Source organism: Delphinapterus leucas, chromosome 16, assembly GCF_059928025.1.
Source record: "Delphinapterus leucas isolate spDelLeu-1000000601 "Yukka" chromosome 16, BTC_Dleu_Yukka2, whole genome shotgun sequence".
NCBI lineage: Eukaryota > Metazoa > Chordata > Mammalia > Artiodactyla > Monodontidae > Delphinapterus > Delphinapterus leucas.
In genome coordinates this window covers 80,692,793-80,716,183 of record NC_143144.1, presented here as the reverse complement: position 1 = coordinate 80,716,183, position 23,391 = coordinate 80,692,793, and the positions used below count along the sequence as shown (strand labels likewise).

General features: G+C 40.2%; 2 protein-coding genes across 10 annotated transcripts in view; one reads left to right on the top strand and one right to left on the bottom strand.

Annotated features, from left to right (window-relative positions):
- UROS (uroporphyrinogen III synthase) overlaps positions 1 to 13,248 on the top strand; it is a 58,321-nt gene extending 45,073 nt beyond the window's left edge. For 3 of the 4 annotated variants that reach the window (XM_089898349.1, XM_089898348.1, XM_089898350.1), the window contains one exon: positions 93 to 13,248. The gene's annotated coding sequence lies outside the window, so the exon portion shown is untranslated. The remainder of the gene's footprint in view (positions 1 to 92) is intronic. The other variant, XM_089898346.1, reaches the window with a different exon arrangement.
- The window catches only part of EDRF1 (erythroid differentiation regulatory factor 1), a 40,626-nt gene continuing 17,435 nt past the window's right edge, over positions 201 to 23,391 (bottom strand). For 2 of the 6 annotated variants that reach the window (XM_022568474.2, XM_022568477.2), the window contains 10 exons: positions 21,995 to 22,183; positions 21,465 to 21,665; positions 19,628 to 19,846; positions 17,748 to 17,971; positions 16,225 to 16,383; positions 15,901 to 16,050; positions 14,288 to 14,441; positions 12,814 to 12,929; positions 11,240 to 11,388; positions 201 to 1,975 (listed from right to left, as the gene is read on the bottom strand). In XM_022568474.2, the coding sequence (XP_022424182.1) occupies positions 1,804 to 1,975; positions 11,240 to 11,388; positions 12,814 to 12,929; positions 14,288 to 14,441; positions 15,901 to 16,050; positions 16,225 to 16,383; positions 17,748 to 17,971; positions 19,628 to 19,846; positions 21,465 to 21,665; positions 21,995 to 22,183 (1,733 nt within the window). In that variant the 3' untranslated portion in view covers positions 201 to 1,803. Of the gene's footprint in view, positions 1,976 to 11,239; positions 12,547 to 12,813; positions 12,930 to 14,287; positions 14,442 to 15,900; positions 16,051 to 16,224; positions 16,384 to 17,747; positions 17,972 to 19,627; positions 19,847 to 21,464; positions 21,666 to 21,994; positions 22,184 to 23,391 lie in introns of those variants that run through there. The other 4 variants (XM_022568476.3, XM_089898336.1, XM_089898337.1 and 1 more) reach the window with 4 other exon arrangements.

Sequence of the window (23,391 nt, the reverse complement as noted above, 5' to 3'; positions counted from 1 at the left end):
AGCTAAAACACAGGCACTTTAAAAAGCTTTAATTTAAATTAAAATCAGCAAATGACAAAAACATTTTAAAAGGATCTTTTCTTCCCCTGTAGGAACTTTCACGTTATTGCTCTGACAAATGAAGAGAGCTGGAATTGATATCTTCTTGCTTAAAAGCACATCTTCCTCTTGACTGAAAGGCTGTTTGCTAAGGAGAGAGGTAAGATGAGCGACTCTAATACCGTGAACTCCAGCTTCTTTCTGCCTAAGTAGAATATCCTTTGGAACTCATTAACCCCCAAATTAGATATAATCAATGGACATGTCCGGGTTTAACTAACAAGAGTTTTATTCTGTGTGTGTGCTTGCCACAAGGGGAAACAGAATGACAGCTGTCCTGATACGAGACATCGTTGATTTTGTACAACTGCTTTACAATTTAGGCAAAACTTCCAATGCTTCAGTGATTAGTTGATGCAGATCTGTCCCGAGGACAATGCAAACTGCATAATTACAAGGAAGTGGACAAATGGCAAGTGATCATTCTGCCGGGCTATGAGAGCTGCCAACTCACCAGTGTGAACATCTGAAAATCTCAGTGTACGAAAAAGGAGTCTGTAAAAACAAGTTTATTCCAGACAGTTTTCTAGTCTAGTTCATATTTCTTCAGAAGGGTGTGGCTAGTGAGTTGGGGGGGGGCTGCACAGTGAAAGTCATCTGCACGTAGCACCGAGGGGGTCGGCAGCAGCATGTCTTCCCACACTCAGGCCAGGCCAGTGGACTTGGTGGCAGGGCAAGCTCTTGTCTACAGAGGCATCATGCATGTAAATCCAAACCATCAACCCAACAGCACAGAGTATGCTGGATCTGTAGGTTACGGTATCTTTTGAAACTGAGATCAATTAACTGTGCCAAGTACAGACAGCCTTGCATGCTGTAGGCACTGGAAAAAGAGAGTATGTTTTAAGCAACTGGACAAGAGCCATATAGCAGCAAGTAGTAAGTATAATATTCTAGTGAGAATTTAGTGGATGGCAGAATTTTATTTTTAATGATGTTTTAATCTTCACTTTGTAAAATTTATTAATTAAACCAGTTCACATCAAAACTCAATGTGAAGAATGTGAAATGGAAAACTACAAAGACATTTTAAATAAATAATTTATTTATTCAAAATAGTTTTCTTACCTTATTCACAGTTTCAAGTTTAAAATGAAAAAAAAGGGGGGGAGAGTACCAATTCTTGATCAACTGTCATACAAAGTCAGAGAAAAGCAGATCCGTTCAGAACATGCACTGAAGAGAGAACTGTGCAATGGCTAGTCTTCGAAAAATCCTGTACTGAAGCTTAAAAAGGGCAGGCTTTTTCTGTGCAATTGAGAAGGGAACACTGTGGATGTACAGGAAGTTTCTTTAACTGACCTGAACCACTAAAATCATTTGGATAAAAGTTCCCTTGACCAAAGTAACATTTATCCAAGATAATTATCTCTTAAACCCATGTAGCTTAACATACTTCAAAAATATTTAAAAGTGTTAACTGCCTCACAGCAAGTCTATTAATACTGAGGTACCACATGCTTCTCAGAGAAACGAAGGTGGGAGCTCTAGGTCTGATTCTGATGTTGGCACCTCCAACGAGGAAGCCAAAGAACTCAACCATGACTGTCTGCCACGGGAAATGAGAACTCTGTTTCCATGCCGTGCCTGTTTTAAGTGGATATGTCCCTCATATTTAATGAAACGAAGCACCAAATGGACACACTAGCCCCCGAGTGCAGAAGGCACTGACAGCATCTCTGCGGATGCAGCCCCAGGCGGGAGTCACTGAAGAGCACCACCGTCTCCGCCGCTGCCACGAGCCAGCTGGTCCAGCAAATGGACGAGAACGTCGATTCTTTCCAGGAGAGATGCGTTTTTGTTCGCAGTAGCTCTTAGAAGCTGGGAGTAAATCTGCTTGTTGGTTCTGAGGACTACATCTTCTTCAAGGTTACTACTGGGTTAAAAAGAGAGGGAGATGAAGCAAAGAGTGATGCCCACCAACAGCTGTAAAAGAAATCCAAAAACTGAACACGGGCAGCCCTGTCATCACTTTTCAGGTGGAAGCAGGTGTTCTATTAATGCCGACTCCATTGACTGCTTATGGGCCTGTTTTTAAACATTTATTTCAAACATCAATTAAAGCCAATGATTACTCTTTTTATAAATATTCGACTACCTACTATGTACCAGGAACTACTCGTCGTCATGCACAAAACAGACCCAGAGCCCCTGCCTTCATGGAATCCACATTCTACTGAGGGAAGAGCTGGGGGAAGACATGTCGAGACGGTGAAGAGAACAGACTGTGAGATGACGTGCTGTGAAGAAAACACAGTGGGGCCAGGCGAGGGCGAGAAGCCACGCGGTACAGCTTCTGGGCACACACCTAGAGCGACTGCGGGACTGCTCCCCTGGAGCGAGCACTGCCGGAGACGGACGCACTGCCCCTCGTCTAGCTGAAATGATGTGCAGCTTCTGTGTGAAGAGTGCCTCTCAGCTGGAGAGTTCTAGAGGGAATTTCCATTTCAAAACTGTCTTAACAAAAATTTCTTAAGTTTGCAGTTTATTTTGAAAATATCTCCCCGGTAGGGTAGATCGATGGATTATATTTATGTTACTGAAAAAGACTAGTAATCACGGCAGTTCATTTCTAGCATCCTTTTTATTTTTTGAGTCCGGATATAATAAATGCAGAGCCCTGGCCACACATACAGAGAACAGCTGAGAGCGCGCACATGCACACGAGATCTGCCCGTGACCCTGTCCCCTCGGGAGAGCAAGGACTGGTATCCTTATTTTGTAATGAGAAACTAAATGATGTGAAAACTAAACCCAGAAGGGTTAAATAATTTGGTTCAAGGTCAAAATGTTTTCTGACTTCAAATGCTATGTTCTTTCCACTCTCCAATATGCAAATCTTCCACCTTTGCCCGAGTGCCTGTTGGTCAGGCCTGCCGGAGAGCAAACCAGCAGCCTGGACCCTCCCTTCTGCCGCAGATCAAGGCTCAGGCTGTAGGGAGCCCCACTTCTCTCACAGCCCCACTACTGCTCTTCGACAGGACCCACCTCTTCCGTGCTGCGGCCGGCCTGACCACGGGCCCAGGCTGGCAGCCAACGGGAGGCCGCCCACACCCCCCTTACAGACCCCTTTCTCCTTCCTGCTCGTTCTGACTTTCACCAGGCACATCTCTCTCCGCCCCACGCCCAGCCAGCACCACCCACAGCACAGTAAAAATGACCGTTCAAAACGTATTCACTCTGCACTTCGGGCCTAAGATGGATATGTTTTAGGGTTTTTTTGGTTGTTTTGTGGGGGGCAGGTAAACATTCACAAACCTCTGATAACCTTATAAGACATTTAAACTCCTATCTGACAGTAATCAAGGCAGTAGCACTTAACAATTAGAAACACTGTCTGAAATATGAATTGGTCTCTGTGGGCAATGACCTCACACTGTCATTTCAGCTGATGCCTAAGGATAATTGATGGGCTTCTGAGATCGTAAACATAAAACCCTTTGATTTGTTCTGATCTTAATTCTGAATGTTAAATCTTTATCTTCCAATTTCTACAAATCATTCCCTTCCTTAAGCAACTCTCATCAACAGTTAATGAAACCTGCCCAGGTCCACAAAATAAATAACTCCGGGAATAGTGATATTCATATTTGAGAGGACCTCATACACTCTTCAGGGGAATGCACTGGGATGGCTCAGCCACCTGTTCACAACCTGGGTCTGATTTCTGACTGATTGCTACCTGATGTTAAATATTTTCAATATTACTTCTTTATCTCAGGGCTCACATCCTTGGAGGACGATTATTGGGCTATCTGTCCACCTGTCAGTGATCACTGTGCTGGTCACCACTCTGTTCTGGCCTGCAGGGGTGAACCCTTGGACCCCGTTCCGCAGGGGCTCTGCCCTCACCCCGGCACTGACTATGCTGGTTGGTCCAAGAGCAGGCGCTGCTCAAAGCCGCTTCTCTAGGAACCAGGTTCAGGCCCAGTACAAATTCAGTCTCTCTTCTCTATCATTTAGTCTCACTGTGCTTCCATTTCTCTGTATCTTTTTTTCTCTCTTTCTCTCTCTATACTGCAAAAACTTAAGTATTGTCAACAGCCATATCATTCAATCTAGAAACTGGGAAACTGAAAAAGGCAACCTGAAGTAAAAGAAAGGAATTTATCTTATGCCATTAAGTTCTCTATAATGCACTTCACATTTTATTGAACCGTATGTAATTGCCAGTATTTGACCGTTTTAAAATTGACCATGCTTAATAAAAATTGACATGAAGTATAGTTCTAGCTGTGTTATTTAGGATTTACAATGGTATTGTCCTTTTCAATTTTATAATTGATTTGTTTTTGTTCATGTTTATTTTTCCTGCAGAAATAAACATTATGGTATCTACACACACACAAAGTTAATGAAACCATGAACTCTATTCTGAGGCGTCTTATTATTTCTTAGGGTTACCTTTTTCCCAAAAGAAGGTAACCTACATTCTTTTATTTTCCTTTTCACTATTCTTAACCAAATATTAGACGGACATACCTGGCCAGGAAAACCCATAAATCTAAAGGGTCTGTTCTGTGACGATGGAAGAGGGCATCCAAACCCTCAGAGACTACTTCTATTTTTTATACTTTTTCATTATATTAAACCCCAAAGCCAGCAAAAGGTCAAGAGGCTAAAGCAGTGAATATTAAAATGCAGTACAAGAGCAAATAAATTCTTGATCCAAAAAGAAAAAACAACCCAACAGACAAAACTAGTGTTTCTGGCAGGACAGTGCTGACACAGCCGTCGTAAGTACCTACACAATCTCAAAAGGAAAACAAAAATTGTTTTAAATTAAATGCATCTTAATTTTCTTAGATTTCTTTCCAATTCTTTAGGATTCTAAGAATTAAATTACCAAGCTCAGTTTATTCTATTCTTTTTTTTTTTGGTGGGAGGGAAGAAACAGTCAAAATAAAAACATATGACTATTTCCTTTCTTTTAAAGGCTAATTTTGATTTCCCTTTACTCCAAAAAGGAATGTTCATTAATTCCTGGTGAAATAACTGGGCTTGCAGCACAGGATGTTCTCCTCTCCACAAAAAAATTATAGACGTTCACGTGTGTATCAGTGAAACGTGAGAGAAACGGTCATTGACTTACTAGTCAATACGTCTCTATGTTGTGCAACCTGTCAACATACTAACCGTATTAACACATGCAGCACACTTAAGTCTTTTATTTAATAAACCTTAAGAAACTAAGAGATTAGCTAAATAGGGCTTTATGCATCACGTGTAAAAAGTTTAGGTTAAAACTTTTTAACTAGAATAGTAATAACTTGAATAAACAGAACGTTAGAGGACCCTCCACTAAAATAAAACGGACTTAGGTCATACACAGATGGCTGTTAACGAGTATAAAGGATACGATAAGACTGAACTGTTACGTGTCAGCCAACTGCTTAAACCACGGATTTGTGAAAACCTATGAATCACTGTGTTTCTCACATCTCATATATATTTATACTGCCACTTTGTGGAAACCAGTAAAAAATTTCTCAAAATTTACCCACTGCTGTTAAAAAGGAAAAACTATGAGTTTTCCCAACTGTGCGTCACTACACGCACAGCTCCTTTGCCTTTTGGTTCTTCAGAAGATGGGTGTGTCGGCTACCCTTGCTGTGCACCAGTAACAGGACACGGAGTAGCCGCCCAGGGTTAACAATGGGGCTGAGATGGCAGCGCACCTAATACCCAGGGCTCCTCTCAAAACGAACGCTCTTCTTAGACCAGAGAGAATTACTCAAAAACAATCAGGAGAGGGAGTTTCTGCTTAGGACGTAGAGAGCTGGAAAAGGTATCATTCCCACCCTTACGAAAAAAACAGCAATAAACGCAGGACAACCTACAAGATCACGACTTTGCTTGAACCCATCAGAGAGCTGGGGTTGCAGGGCCACCAACCAGTCTGAAAACTAAGGACAGAGAGGCTAACACTGGGCGAGACAGGAAAGTTCTTTCTCACCTGGGGCGGACACAGCTGGACAGGGCAAGAAGAATTCAGCTAAAATCCTTAATGAGCTGGTAGAGGTTGAGAGAGGGCTGGTGAGGGAGGGGCTTGCAAGAGCCCCAGCAGGAGCTGACGTGAGAGCCTGATGAGAGTCCCAGGCCACGCTCCCGTGGTGCAGGCCTGGGCGAGGGGAACAGCTGCTGCAGCAGCGGTGGGAGGGGGCGGGGCAGGCAACCCAAACCCACCGGACCCTTCTCCGCAGGAACCGGAAGCCTGAATATGTGGGGCGGGGCTGGGGAGGGAGCAGCGCTGGTGGTGAAGGTCAGTGCAGACAGGGGAAGGGAAGGGAAGAAACACTAGCCCTGGGGGAGGGGCGGGAGCAGGGGGAAGGCCACACCCCTGACACTCAGGGACACAGGGTCTGCCCCAGACTGAGGCTTATGGAAACAAGTGCGAAGCCTGGCCAACTCCCCCTCCCCTCCCTAACAGCTACAAAGCACGGAGGGACCAGCGAGTGGAATACAGCTGGGAGCTGTTAAGAGCATGAAGACAGGCCCTCTTTGAGATGCTACAGGAAGAAAAAGACCAAACGTGAAGATGGAGAAGGCGGTACAAGAGGCCTCCACAGAGCTACTCCACACCGACCCAGGCACTGCCAGAGGGGCACAGGAGGTAACCAAGGCAACAAGAAAATCTCAACCACAGCTCAACACCAGACCTGAAAAATGAACTCAAACTCCCCACACTGAAGGCCTAGCATGAGACAGGTGTACAAACTTGCCAGGCTTAATAATCATTTCCCTCAGTCTACTATCCTACAGGAGATGCCCAGTTTCCCACAAACAATTACAAGATGTAGAAAGGCAAGGAAACCACACACTGCCAGGAGTCAAAGAAGCAACAGAACCAGACTCAGACACGACACAGATGTTGGAACCATCTGATAGGGGATTTAAAATGACAATGATTAAAAGGCTCAAATGGAAAATGTGGACGACATGCAGCATCAGATTGGTAACTTCAGCAGAGAGAGGGAAACTATAAGAAAGAACCAAGGGAAATACTAGAAATGAGGAACACAGTGACAGAGACAAAGAATGCCTTCAACAAGTCCAACCGTATATGACACAAAACGGAGTCAACAAACAGTGAACTTGCAGACAGGTCAAGAGAAATCGCCTAAGCTGAAACGCAAAAAGAAAAAACCTGTAAAAAACAGAACACCTCAAAGCTGTGGAACACTATCAAACAGTTTAATATAGGTATAAGTGGAACCAAAGAAAAAGAGAAATTGGAGAAGATATAAAAACACTGAGGAGGGAAAAAAAAAAAATCATACCACCTAGGCATATAATGCCCACACTGCTGGGGGAAGAGAAGGAAGAAATCTTGAGGGCAGCTAGAGCGAAAAAGGTACATGACATACAGAAGAACAAAGATCAGAACAGCAGACTTTGTCAGAAAATGGGCAAACCAGAAGGCAATGCAGTGACATCTCTGAAGTGTGGAAAGAACTCTATACCCAGCCAAAAGATCTTCTAAAACCTGAAGAAGTAATAAAGACTTTCACAAGAAAGGAGGAATTCCTTGCTAGCACACCTATACTATAAAAAACGATAAAGGAAGTTTTTCATGTAGAAAGAATATGATACCACACAAAAAAATGGTCTATCTACACAGAAGTTAAGAGCACTAGAAATGGAATAAATAAAGGCAAAAAAATTCCTTGTTCTCTTAAAACTTTATATAAACAAAAGGCATACTATCTAAGCAAAAACATTAGAGTGTATTGTTTGCTTATTACATGTAAAAGTAAAATGAATGATAACAGTACAAATGATGGAAGGGAAAAACTGGGAGCATATTGTTTTAAAGTCTTCACACATGTGAAGCAGTATAATATTATTTGAAGGTGGCCTCCGATTAAGAATGTAAATGCTGGGTCAACCACCAACACTTTAAAAAGTGGTATAAATAATAAATCAATAGTGAAATAAAAAGGAATCATAGAAAATGTTCAATTAACTCAAGGAAGAAAAAGACAAACAGAAAACAGCTAGCAAGATGATAGATTTAAATCTAACTACATCAATAATCACATTAAATGTGACTGGTCTAAAAATACCACCTATAGGGCTTCCCTGGTGGCACAGTGGTTGAGAGTCCGCCTGCCGATGCAGGGAACACAGGTTCGTGCCCCGGTCTGGGAAGATCCCACATGCCGTGGAGCGGCTGGGCCCGTGAGCCATGGCTGCTGGGTCTGCGCGTCCGGAGCCTGTGCCCCGCAACGGGAGAGGCCACAACAGTGAGAGGCCCACGTACCACAAAAAAAAAAAAAAAAAAAAAATGCCACCTATAAGTTTGGATTGAAAAAGCAAGACTCAACTATATGCGATCTATAAGAAACTCACATTTAAGTTAAAAGACACAGGTCAAAAGCAAAAGATGGAAAAAGACATTAACCAAAAACACCTGAGCAGCTATATTAATATCAAAGATGGACATCACATGTTATATAAGGGGCTCAGTTCTCCAAGATATAACAGTCCTAAATGTGTATGTGACTAATAGAGCCTCAAAATACGTGAAACAAAACTGAAAGAATCGAAAGGAGAGACAGATGAATCCACACAATTGTCACTGGAAACTTCAACATGCTTCTCTCAGTAACTGACCGAACAAGTGGACAGAAAGTGTGAATACAGAAGACCTGAGCAACACGCTGAACCAACTAAACCTAACTGACATTTACACAACCCTCCACCAAACAGTAAGCTACTCATAATTTTCAAGTGCACATGGAACACCTGCCAAGGCAAACCATATTCTTGGCCATAAAACGAATCTAAACAACTGTGAAAGAAGAGAAATCATATGCAGTTATGATCTCAGCCCATAGTGCAATTAAAATAAAGCAATCAATAATGGAAAGATATCTGGAAAGTTCCAATATTCAGACATTAAGCAGCATGCCGCTAAATAATACATGGATCAAAGAGGACATCTCAGGGGATATAAAAAAATAACTTTGAACTGAATGAAAAGGAAAATATATCAAAATTTGTGAGACACAGCAAAAGCAGTGCTTAGAAGAAAATTTATAGTGGCAAATACTTATATTTAAAAAGAAAAAGGGTCTCAAATCAGTAATTTAGGCTTCCACTTTAAGAAACCAGAAAAAGGGACTTCCCTGGTGGCACAGTGGTTAAGAATCTGCCTGCCAATGCAGGGGACACGGGTTCAAGCCCTGGTCCAGGAAAATCCCACATGCCGTGGAGCAACTAAGCCTGTGCGCCACAACTACTGAGCCCATGCGCCTAAAGCCTGTGCTCTGCAACAAGAGAAGCCACCTCATGAGAAGCCCATGCACCGCAACGAAGAGTAGCCCCCACTCGCCCCAGCTAGAGAAAGCCTGCCCACAGCAACAAAGACCCAACACAGCAATAAATAAATAAATAAAGCAGATTAAACCCAAAATAAACAAAAGCAAGGAAATATAAGTGTAGAAATCGATGACACTGAAAGTAAAAAAACAATGGCGGAAGAGAAACCAAACCAAAAGCTAGTTCTTTGAAAAGATCAATAAAATTGGTAAACTTCTAACCAGACCAAAAAAAAAAAGAGAAGATAAAACTAGTGTCAGGAATGAGAGAAGGGCTATCACTAAAAACTCCTTTAGATATTAAAAGGCTAATAAGGGAATACTGTGAACCTATATATTTGACAACAGATGAAACTCAAGAAGAAAAAGAGACAACTTGAATAATATTATATCTATGAAATGAAATTTAATTATTAAAACCTTTCATAAAGCCAACTCTATGTTAAAATGGTTTCACCAATAAATTCCTATCTCTTTCAAAAAACAGGAGAGGGAACACTTGCCAATTGATTTTATGAGGCCAGCATTGCTCAAATACCAAAACCAGATAAAACCATCACAAGAGAAGTATAGACTAATACCCCTTATGAACAGACACAAAAATTCTCAACACAATATTAGCAAATGGAATCCAACAATACATAAAAAAAACAATACACCACAACAAAGTACTAGTTTATCCCAGGGATTCAAAGCTGGTTTAACATTTAAAAAAAAAAATCAATGTAATCCACTATATTAACAGATTAAAGATGGAGAATGATACAGTCATTTCAATGTATATAGCACAAGCAGCTGACAAAAATTTAACATTCATTCATGATAGAAACTCTCAGCAAACTAGGAATAGAAGGGAACATCCTCAACTTGATCTACAAAAACCTGTAGCTGATATCACACTTCATAGCAGGAGACAGAATGCCTTCTCCCTGAGATACCAAGGAACTGAAATCAGGAGAGGAATTAACTATAAAGAGGCAGCAAGAGGGAATTTTTGAATTGATGGAACTGCTCTGTACCATGATTTTGTCAGTAGACATACATATCTATGCATTTGTCAAAGCTTGAAGAACTGTACACCACAAAGGATGAATTTCACTATATATAAATAAAACATAAAAAGAGACAAAAAGTTATCTGTATCCCAATTTTATAAACTGGTAAAATACGCACAGGATAACTGATAAGAATGAATATATTAGGATAAATGAGTTTCCTTTTTCTACTTTTCAAATTTTGTAATATGGCTGGATTATACTTATACTAAAAATAAATGAAAGGCATATTGTTTATATTATTTTCCTGATCTAGTATTTACTACCAGAATTTCAAATTAAATTAATAATCCCAACATAATAACTCTGGAAAACAACATAATTGTATAAGATGTTATAGGTGTATTTGCTGATATGCTCACTCTTCTCTTCACTAGTTTCTTGGGTAGAGAGACTTTGATGTTCTGTCACCTACTTTTAATGATGCGCTTGGCCCTGAGTATCTATAGTTCTGACTTCCCATTAAACACAATGCTCAGAAGAGTTACAAGAAACAGTCAAGGTCTTCATTCCAGGTCATTCATCTCTCTCAGGGAAAATATTACAACCTATAGGGTATTTATCCTTAGGCAGGAAGATTTCTTTGTTTCTATAATCTCAACATGTAGTAGGCCACATGGAGATGATTCTCACTCAATTTAACAAATCACGAAAGAGCACCACTTAAAAAACACAACAAAGAATGGGGCCCATCCTTTTACAGTATCAGTAATAAAAAGTATATAGGTAAGGTGCTTGGAAAGAAATTTCCAAAAAATTTACCTTGTTTTCTTTTTAGTTGAAGACAGCAGTTTGATGGACTGAAGAAGAAGGAATGACAAGCGAGATTCAAATATACCCAGGAGTTTTATCACTTCTTCTCGATTGAGACTAGAAGAATCAGCAGCTGGAGGGGTCTCTTCACTCTTAGGCTAGAAACAACAAAACGTTATTTCACCTAAGCTACCTCACAGTTTCATACTAAAGTGATGGAACCGCCATTTCAATAATCCAGTAAACTTTTAAACCAAAAGCAAAAAAGAGCAAACCTGAGATGATTTCTCCCTCGGGGACAGCCTGCTGGCAGCCTCATCACGGCCTCCTCCTCCCTCCCCTGAGAACATTTTGATAGACTAAACCACATTAAAAAAATGTCTCAGACCTAAAAGGCACTTACATAGTAGAAACTAATCCTGAACAAAAACCTCCTGACTTTCCAACGTCAGACGCTCAAGGAGCAAGATGGAAATGGGTACTGTATAGTTTGAGAACCAGAGTTTGGAAATAGGCTGGAGGCCACTGGGACTCAGGGAAGCTTTCAGCAGAAGGCAGCATGAATGTGGGAACGCCTGGCAAACTGGAAAGGCCTTCCCAAGGAGCCTGCTTAAGCCCAATCACCGTTCAACTGCAGACAGTTTAGTGGAAATTATAAAAGAAGGCACAGACCTTTCTCTTAAAAAAACAAACCGGGCTTCCCTGGTGGCGCAGTGGTTGAGAGTCAGCTTGCTGATGCAGGGGACACGGGTTCGTGCCCCGGTCCAGGAAGATCCCACATGCTGTGGAGCGGCTAGGCCCGTGAGCTGTGGCCGCTGGGCCTGCGCATCCGGAGCCTGTGCTCCGCAACGGGAGAGGCCACAACAGTGAGAGGCCCGTGTACCGCAAAAAAAAAAATAAAATAAAATAAAGCAAAACTTAATAGACTTTATACTCCCAGGGCCTTATTGTTAACCAAGGTCTATGTGGTTATTTAAAGAAATAATTTTTTTTAAATAAATTTATTTTATTTTTGGCTGTGTTGGGTCTTCGTTGCTGCGTGCGGGCTTTCTCTAGTTGCGGTGAGCAGGGGCTAATCTTCGTTGTGGTGCGCGGGCTTCTCATTGTGGTGGCTTCTCTTGTTGTGGAACACAGGCTCTAGGCGCACAGGCCTCAGCAGTTGTGGCACGTGGACTCAGTAGTTGTGGCTTGCGGGCTCTAGAGCTCAGGCTCAGTAGTTGTGGTGCACAGGCTTAGTTGCTCCGCGACATGTGGGATCTTCCCGGGCCAGGGCTCGAACGCGTGTCCCTTGCATTTGGCAGGCAGATTCTTAACCACTGTGCCACCAGGGAAGCCCACAAGAAATAATTTTAAAATATAAAAGATGAACTTGTAAATTTGAGTTTAATAATTCCACCAAGAAAATGTAATAATCACTGTTAACAGGTTTTTATGCAGAGCATATGTATTTATGTATCTGTACACACACAATGCATATAGACACATATATACACATACACGCATCCCATATGCCCACTATACACATCATGTAGCATTTAGTTTAAGACACATAAAAAACAATGATAAATCTTTTTTCCATTTACCTGGTCAAATTCCTCTACAAGCTCCTTTCTGATGAGCTGGAATGCATGCTTAGTTCTCACCATTATATCAAGAGCCCCAGAAAGTGTTTTTAATTTTCCAATATTGCTATTCTGACCTAGAGTGTCAAACACAAAATGATCATTCCTTTAAATATAAATCTAGAAACCCATCCAATGTCAATGTATTAATGAAAATTCCGATTTTCAAATGCTGTAAAGGTAGCTCATGAGAATCCCAAGAAATCTTCTAAATCCAACTTTTGTCTAGTAATTATCCCTGAAGAAAAATAGTAAGACTTGACAAGGCAATAAACAATCATTGTTTCCCTGCCTCACTATCTGGTTTTACAGTCACAGTATTAAACATTTTTTAAAAAGGAAATTAAGCATACTTACCATCTTAGCAAATTTGTTCCCAGTATCTACTTTTTTTTTTTTTTTAATAAAAACGATGCCTGCTCATTCTAAGGAATTCAAACATGGCAGAAAATTCAAAGATGCAAATTGGAAAAGAAGATCACCCCAGACTGCCCCCAGAAAGAGCTACTATTAATCCTGGGTGACCACCCAAGACATTCAGCTAGGCACTATATACTGGCAAAAAGTTTAAAAAGATGCTTTTAGTAAAAAGTATTTCTAAAAACTGTTCTGAATAGGTAATACACTGTCAAAATGTATAAGGTACAAATGGGCATACACTGAAAGCCACGGAAGTGACAGTGCTGTCAGTTTCTCATCCATCCTTCCAGAGATACTATATAAAGAGTCATGCATATGTTAAATATTAAATTTATTTTAATTTTATAGAAGAAAACAACTGAAAATAAACCAATGGAATTGCTGTACTTCAAATCAATGTCTCTTGTTTCTTTACCACACAAGAGATATTTCTCAAAAGATCCCTGTGCAGAAGGGGAGCAGGTGAACAAGACCAAGGAGGGAATTTAGAAAAAATCGCTCAGTGGTGGAGGGCCAGCTTACTCCGCCGTGGGAAATGATAAATGAAGCGCCTTGCTTTCGCCCTCCCTGCCCTCCCACTTCATCGCCACCTTGCTCAGGATCTGCAGTTAAAGTCTGTTCTAGAACCACAATCCAAAGCTGCCAGTCTTGGTTCTTCGTTCAAGGGGACTCAGTGAGGCCCACCACTTCTCCATCACTGCTTCTCCACTCCCATCTTGTTCATGATGCTTAAAATCTTTATTTGTCTAAACTAACTTGTCATAATTTTTTTTCAAGTAAGAAATCCTGGGCTATATTTCAGTATATCTACTCATTAAACATAAGCTGATGCATTTCTCTAAGTTTTAAAAAGCATTTCAAAAGATGTCCCTACCCAAAGACATTAACTGTGGGCAAATTCAAAAGAAAGCAATATTGCTTACATCCAAGAGAGATCCATAGTCTGCCTCACTCTAAGACAATCCAACACTAAGCCAATGCATACAAATCTGGGAAATAAAAAAGTGAGACTTACTGGTCATCTGAAATTCTGCAAATGCTACTCTTTCTAACTGTACTCTAAGTAGTTCACATGGAGCATCTTTCAGAAGCTGAAAAAGCTTTACAGCTTTGCTGTAATGAAGATCTGCTAGCACCCGGTGCTGCTTCCTAAGACATTCATCACCAACCTAGAACCAGAAATAAAATAAATCCTAAGGCTGTGATTTCACAATAACTACTTAACCAAGTCTCTGGACCACTAAATACTTTTCAGTGTTTTGTTATAAGTCTTAGAGTTTTAGCTCTTACATTTAGGTCTTTAATCCATTTTGTTTATTTTTATATATTATGTGAGGGAGGAGTCCAACCCTATCCTTCTGCACGCAGATGTCCAGTTGTCCCAGCATGATTTGCTGAACGGACAATTCTTCCCCCAGTGAATTGTCTTCAAATTCTCTCAAGCTTGCTTTTGCCGTGAGGATATTAGGCCATCTGGACAAATGTGAATTTAGGTTGGTGGCCCTCTGTGGCAAGGGGAAAAGAGTCTAGGGCCAGCTCAGAGTGGAAAAAACCCTCTCCAGATTCAGCTGGACCTCAAAGGACAGTATTTCCAGGATAAAGGCATCCCAGAAGTAAACCCACACCCAAGGAACTGCAAGATAATTTGTCTTGGTGCTGAGCTAAGAAAGGGAGAACAACAAAACAATAAAAAAATATCCCTGAGAAACTATAAGCACAAGACTCCTGGCAGAAGCAAGGCAACCTCTCTGAAGGAGGGCACCTTCAGCTCAGGCCTCAAGTTATCCTTAGAAATACATGCATTTGAGCACCAGGATTCAGGTACAAGACTGTTCATCATATTATTGCTAAGAGCCTCAAACTAGAACCACCCCAAAGTTCACTAATCATAGAATGGATAAATAAACTGTGATATATTCATTTAATGAATACTACTGAGCTGAGAAAATGAACAGCTACATGTATCAACCTGGAAGAATCTTCAAAACATGATGTTAACTAAAAAGCAATAAGCCACAGAAGAATATGTACAGTATGACTTGTTCTATAAAGTTCACAGCCAGGTAAAATGTAAACATGCTGTTTAAGTGGTAAAACACAGAAAAGGTACAGACATAATAGAAAATCAGGGACAGTAGTTAATGTGGGTGGGTACTGAGAGAGACTCAACAGGGAGGGGTACACAGGGGATCCCTGAAGGAGTCTTCCATTTCTTAACCTCAAGGTGAGGTACACAGGGGTTTCCTTTGTTTTTCTTTAAACTGTATAAATGTTTCACATACATTTTCTATGTGCTTTTATATGCATGCTCTATTTCAAAATAAAAAATTTTTTAAGTGAGCAATGCATACTTTAAAATTGACATAGAACCATTACTATAAAGCCTAACTACATTTTAAAAAAATCTAAATAATACACCCAGGCAAACACATAATTTTGCAAACTAAGACCCAATTATAATAAAAAAAATACATAGCATAGGAGAGAGGGGAAAAATACCCACAGTCCAAGTTTTTCTCAAATGGCTAAAAGAATAGATGGCATTTTAAATGTCTACAGAAATGTAAGAAAAGCACCAGAACACTTTTAAATGGACTTGGCACTTAACTTGAATCGAAATGGCAATACCTGATTCCTCAGACAACTGTGGTACATGGACGCCAGCCTGTGATGGATGGTTGCAGCTCGGTACTGACACAGAGGCTGTCGAGCAGACACCAAGTCCACGTCACAGTATTTCAGGGACTTCATCATAGCCTCACTGACTTCTTTTTCAATCTGTGTATTTTTTTTAAGGGGGAGGAAAAAAATGACAATCCCATAATCTTATGTAAGAATTTTAAAAACATTTAAATACTGCTTGTCAAGAAAAAGGCTACAACAGATGCTCAATATGTGTCAAACAAAGGAATAAGTAAGGTTAAGCCTTCTTTATAATCCAGCAAATATTACCTGCTCTTGAGCTTTTCTAGATAACGGAGCATAATCTTGCTGTAGAGTTGCCATAGTAAAATAAGTAGTGGACAATTCCCAATTCACTGAGTCCCAAACAGCTGAGTGTGTGTCTCGTGTTCCCAAGGATCTTAGAGCTTTCAAGTAGTAATCAACAGCCTGCAAGGGAGGAAAGAGGACCATTGTGACTCAGTTTAAATATACACCATAAAGTAAAACATGTCTCACAATCACCCCAACATTAATTTGAGAGAATTTATAAAAGACCAGTATCATGAGGAAAGGAAAAACGTAAATCAGTGACACAATTTCAATGAAGAAAGTGATTTAAAGTGGACTACATGTTGCCCACATTTCCTCTCGAGTCTATCATCAGCCCATCTGAGTGTCTTATGACTCATGTGAAGCATAAGGATGCATGTTTTTCATTTGCTTTCCTTTCTTTCTAAATGAGAATTACAGCTTATGTAACTAGCAAACTAGAAAAAATAATCTGACAAGTCTATGGATAAAAAATTTGCTGGGTTTGATTGCATAAAGAAGCAACCCTTCCCACCTCTGTCACCACCATGCTGAAATACATGGTCATTGTATGTAATCAAATAAAATCACACTGAATTCCATCACCCAACAATAATTTCTACATTTCTGGTGTGTACTTATCCACTTTTTCTGTGTATATGTAGGCTTAAAGAAAAACAAGGTCACTTTTTTTTTTTTTAAGTTCTCTATGCAATGAACATTGCTCACTAATGTAATTTAAACAGCTTCAAAGTTCTCGACTAAATGAGTGTTCTTGTACCTCCCCCAACGCTGGATATTACCATTTGCCAAAAAATGTTCACAATTTGATTTAAAAAACTTGATTTTTAAATTTCATAAAAGTTTAAATTTTGAAATTTTTCTTACATATTAACTATTTACTTTTTTTTTTTTTTACACATATGACTTTTTTGTTCAAGGTTATTTGTTCTTCTATTGGGGCAGTTTATTTTCAGTGATTCTTAATTGTTCTTTATATATTAAGGATTTATTAACCTCTGATCTGTCATGTATGCTCTAAGTATTTTCCCTGGATTGTGGACTGCTTTTCAATTTTGCTTTCTGTTGTGCATTTAAAAAACAATTTTTATGCATTTGAATTTATCCATCTTTTATGTCGCAATTTTTGCTCTTTGTGTTACACTGCAAAAGTCCTTTCCCATCCTATCAGAGAACCGTCTACCTGTATTTTCCTCTGGGACTTCCAGGGTTTCACTTCTCTGTGTCGATCTTTAATCCATCTGACCTGCTCTCACTACACCGATGTAATTTACTGAACAATTATCTTTCCCTACCTGTCATCTTCACTACTAAATTCTCAGTATTCTTCCAGTTTCTAAGTGTTTTAATGATCTGTCTAGTCCTGTGCCATCACCACAGCTGTTAATTATTTTAGTTTTATAACCTTTTAGTGGAGCTGTGGCAAAGCGTAAAGGACAATCAGGTGTGAATAGATGAGGTCCAACATGTAAGCAAGTTACCTTATTGTAATACAAGCCTTCTTCTGGAGAAAATTCACGTTTAAATTCATCACCTGCGCCACAGTGAGCCTGTGCACAAATTCGCATGAGTCGTCCCGTGTTACATAATAAAAGGGCAGCATTTGTGGCATCGTCAATTGACTCAAAGTTGTGAATTCCCTTTTCAAAACAAGAAAAGCTTTTTTTCCACAACTGCTGCTCTGCAGTAGACACAGTTTTGCTCACTTCACAAAAAAAGAAAGAAAACAATTGTGTAAGCAGATATCAGCGTAAACCCACCAGTGTCTCTCGATGAGATGATGAGAGCATGGCAGTGACAGGATGTCTAGTGGACCACCAGCCACCTGGACCCACTGCAGCGCACTATTCTCATCACACCTGTGTCCCCCCGCCCCCCGCCCCAAATTCATGTTGAGGCCCTAACCACAAATGTGACTAAGGTCTCATTTATGAGGTCATAAGGTGGGACCCTGATCCAAAATGACTGGTGTTCTCATAAGAGAGAGAGACGTCAGGAACACACACACAGAAAAGACCAGGTGAGGACACAGCAAGAAAGTGGCCACCTGCAAGCCAAGAAGAGAAGTCTCAGAGAAATCCAGCCTTGGACTTCCAGCTCCACATTGTGAGAGATAAATTTCTGTTGTTGAAACCGCCTAGTCTATGGCAGCCGGGCAGACTGACACAACACTTGGAGTCCTCTTCTCTATTAACCAGATGATATTAAAGCAGGCATATAAAAACATCGAGCAAAGCACTACTGTATAAAGATCCAAAAGACATGGTCCCATGAATTTCAAGAGGCACAGTCTGTGTCTTCTCTAATTCTCCTAGGTTTCTGACAACCACCTGTCATACACCTTCACCAACTTCCTCCTCCAGAGGCACCTTAAAAGCATAGGTTCTTATATCTCAATTTTAAAAATGTATTATATATGTATAAATAACAACAACAAAAAAGCACAGGTTCTCCCACCGGCAATGACCTCTGTACCCCTGTGGCAAGTACAGCTCACAGATCAACAGGCACACAATAACTTATTCAACCTACCTGCTGTCCTCAGTCTTATCTCGGCCCTTTTGGTTTCCCATGCTGTGTGTACAGCCTCTACAGTTTCACCCATTCTCATGGCTTCAACTATCACCCCTATGTGAATGGTTCCCAACCTATGCCTTGCTAACCCAAAGAGCTCTAAGCACACATTTCTAACTGACAACTAAATCATACCATTCATGTACATGTCCACTGGCTTCTCAAACCCAACATGGGCGCAGATGAATCCATCCCCCTCTGCCTGAATCACTGAAGACCACTTGCTGCTCCTCTAAACACCCACTGGACACTATATCTTTGGCTCCTTCCTAACGCTGCCTACTCCGGTCGAGACATCCCACCTTTCCCACATCTGCCTGCTGCAATCATATCATGTTGCAATCTGCCCAAACTACACCTTCTTCCCACAAGCCTTCCAAGAAAGCCACAACTTCAAGGAACGTCTTCCTTTCCCCACTCCTCTACTGTACGGCATTTGTACTTATAGCATTTTTCAGAGATTTGTATTCATATCTGGCTTCCCAGCTCGGAGAACTATGTCTTAGCCAATTACATATCCAGTATAGAGCCTAGCACATGGCTGACTGTCCAACTCACTTCTGAAGTGATCAGATGGAGGACGGAGGACAGTGAAATGATGACTCCCAAGGGGAAATAATGTCTTTTCCTACTTTTATTCCTTGAGAATTTAATAATAAAAGATTCTTTAATAGTGCACCCCTTTATGACATAAAATCAAATGCCACAGTTGGCTTGAACCATGTAAAATCAGCATGATTTTCTAAGAGAACGGGCAATAAAGATAGGACCCCAGAGACGTACTCACCTACTCTCTCACTCTGTAATGCGGCAGCCTGATTCATGTAAAAGACACCGATTTCATTTCTAATGTTACCCATTCTCTTCAATACTTGTATATACTGTTCTGGATTTTGACTTTTTAAGTCACTAAACTGCAAGATTTCATTAGCAGCCTCATAACATTTACAACTAACTGAAAGTTGACTTTCTAAGTCCGTAGACAAATCAGTTGCCCATGCAAATCCTTAAAAGAAAAAAAAGGAAACATCACCATGAGTCATATGAACCGTTCTTCCTTAGTATCTAAGTAATCTAATACTTTTAAGACAAAATAACATATAGTAAAATTATGCTTATACCATAATATGCAATATAGTATAAACATAGTAAGATTCAATTAATACAACTAAAATGTTAAATTTCAAAAGAAAAGATCTCTGAATTTATTTTAAAAACTATATTTTCTTGGGACATTAATGTTGGATTAAAAGAAATATTTTCCTGCCTAAAAACAACTCCCCAGACCCAGATTTTACCAGGTCCACTGCTTATTGGTACAGACCTAAAGTTGTCCACTGATACAAGGTAAACCAGTTTTTCCTTTTTAATTACTGGAAACAGTTCTTGAAATAAAGTTCGGATTGCTACAGAGGCTAGTTATGTACATTAGAGTTTGCCAATGTAAGTTTATGTCACTGAAGAAGCTGACAGATACGCTCTCAAAGACTTAAACGTGCCCTCTAGTGGAGACTGGAGTAAACTCAGGTGCAGGGCCCAAAAATTCAAGGGAGAAAATGGGTAGTACTCCTGCTGATAACTTTCAAGGAGCACATCACTCTTACAAAGAAGTAAATTATATGAAATTAACATGATGGGAATGGCAAAAACAAACTTAAGGATTTTATCACCATGTTTATTAAAATAAAATGATTATTTGAGAAACTCAGAAGGGGAGAAAGAGGGCAAAAAACCCCCACAATAATACATTTCCTCCCCCAGTATACCTCTCTAGATGTTAACAGTCCAAAGTTTTTTGGGATGTGGATATAAAGTGATATAAACGATTTAAGAGCATAATAAAACAACTCCATACATTACAAAAGCACCTAATGTCTCACTTACTGCCCTAATTGCAAGGTGCTTATATATAACTGTACTGAGCTAAGAGGGAGGGATACTGCTCTGCAGACTAAATTCTCCTATCTTCCAGGTTTAAAATCTGACAACTCCAAAAACAGACAGCTGTGAACTACATTTAAAAAATAATGATCACTGGGGCTTCCCTGGTGGCACAGTGGTTGAGAGTCCGCCTGCCGATGCAGGGGACACAGGTTCGTGCCCCGGTCCGGGAAGATCCCACATGCCGCGGAGTGGCTGGGCCCGTGAGCCATGGCCACTGATCCTGCGCGTCCGGAGCCTGTGCTCCGCAACGGGAGAGGCCACAACAGTGAGAGGCCCACGTACCGCAAAAAAAAAATAAAATAAAAAATTAATGATCACTGTATCTTAGCCCTCAGGAACCATTCAAAAGGTGAACCATTCAAAAAGTAATTCATCCACTTTTACCAACTGTTACTCCTTTTCAAAAGAAAATCATGGCTTGGTTAGCTGACTAAAGGGTTTCCCAGAAAAACCTTACAAAGAGAGAAGTGTAAAAAGTCAATACGATTGTCTCCAGAGACTATTTTTTAATTAGTTCTAGTTGTATAATTACTAATTATAAAATACTTCAAAACCACTTTATACACAAATACACAGGATCATGTTCAATTTAACATTAAGAAATGAAACAAAACAGCAATACCGAAACACTAACATTTCTGGCATTTTTCTGAATCAAACGATGAGTCTCACTGGCATACCTTGACAACTGGACTCCCTGTGGAGGCTGTGTAATATTTCCTGGTCTTCTTTTGTTTGGTAATTAAACTCTTCAAGGTGTGCCGCTCTATTATTTGCATTCTGGGCGAGCATTAGTTGGATATCACCACAGAGTGTTAAATATTGAGAAAGAAATAGTAGCACTTCAGAAAGCATATTGGTGCAAAGGCAGCAATAAGTATCTATGTGGAAAGGGTAGGAAGGAGAAAAAACACAGCACATTAACAATGAAGGAATACAGTAAAAATTAAGAAAATCTGTTACCAGCTGAAAGCTTTGTACCTCTGTATCTAAGTTTATTTTATGTCACATATCACATATGACTTCATGTATTTCAAAGTGAAGGGATGTTAAACCAAAGTGGAAAATACTAGGAAACATATACAAGATTAGAAAAAAAATTTTTGGTTAAATTTAAAACAGAAATAGGATTAAAATTTCACTGATTCAGATGCCTTCTACGTTCTCTCCTCCCAATGCCTATTAAATATTTTCATTTATAGTAACTTACCATGGCTCTGCAAAGCTAATTTAATGTATCGTAACGCTCTTCCATATTTCTGAAGACTCATGGCAGCATCAGACAAAACATAATAGGCCTTTGATGACTTGAGAATCAGCTGGAGTTTCATTTTATGTTGCCAAGAACCAGGGATCATTCCAGACTGGCTGGAATAATTACCCTTCTGAAGGGAGCCCACTACGACATGGGGGAAAAAAGGCAGCACATTTTATTTGAATATAAGTCCCACTGTAAAAAAATTTTGCTTCTTGATAAAAACACTCCAGGCCTAGGTACTATTAATAGCTACAACAAAACTGGTAAATACTGTATCTTACTACTTAAATGCAATGAAGTAGAATAGCAGTGTTTTGACATTCTCACTTGGGATTTCCGAAGGCCTGCTTCTCCGTAGCTGTCAACTCTGTCACTCTTTCAGGGTCACTAACATAACTAAGCTCATGACTGACATCTACGTCCTTTCTCTAGTCTATGCGTCGACCTGCCAAAAAGTTCACCTTCCTAAAGCACAGCTTTAATCACAGTGGAACTCCTGTTCTAAAACATTAAAATGGCTTCTCACCACTTATTCAATCATGTCTCAGCATCTTAGCCCACTTCCTAAGCTCCATTTTGTTTAGCCTTACCTCCTTGTACTCCACGCCTACTCTCCACCAACCAAAATCAAGGTGCAGCTTGTTGCCTACATAGACCCTGTTTTCCCTGTATCCCATCTGGGTTTACTGCTTCCTCCACCAGGAATACTTTCTAAAGTCCAGCCCATTACTACCCTCTTCAGCCAACAAATGACCACTTCTGTGCCAAGCACCGTGCTAGGCACCAGAAACAGTGACATGAAGTTATATGGCCTCTGTCCTTGAAGACCCCACAGACCAAGGGTGGAGATGGGCCAATAACATAAACCACAACAAAATATATTAAGTGCAATGACAGAGAGAAGAGCAAAATGCTGTGGGAACCCACCCCCATCATCTTCCAGCTTCAAGATGTCTCATTTTATTTTACTTTTTTTTAAAGATGTCTCATTTTTTGATCAGCTCCAACACTTGAGTCTTTCAAAGCAATGAAAATTACTTAGTCTCTTATGGTTTTATTTGTGCATGTATTTCTTTTTCCTCTGCTACTGTTATGTATTTTCTATGTGCGAGGCATTGTGAGAAAACCAAAAATGAAGAAGATGAAGTTTTGCTCACAAGTGTGTTCGTGTGTGTGTGTGTGTGTAAAACCATTAGACACAGCTGATGATGACTGAGGCAGGCTTCAGTTAAGTGCTCACAGGACAGAGTGGTGAGGGAACCAAGTAATTCTGGGGATAGAGGTGAGGACGGAGACCTTAAACAAGAGCAGGATTTTCAACAGCTGAGATGGGGAGGAAGAAGGAGACA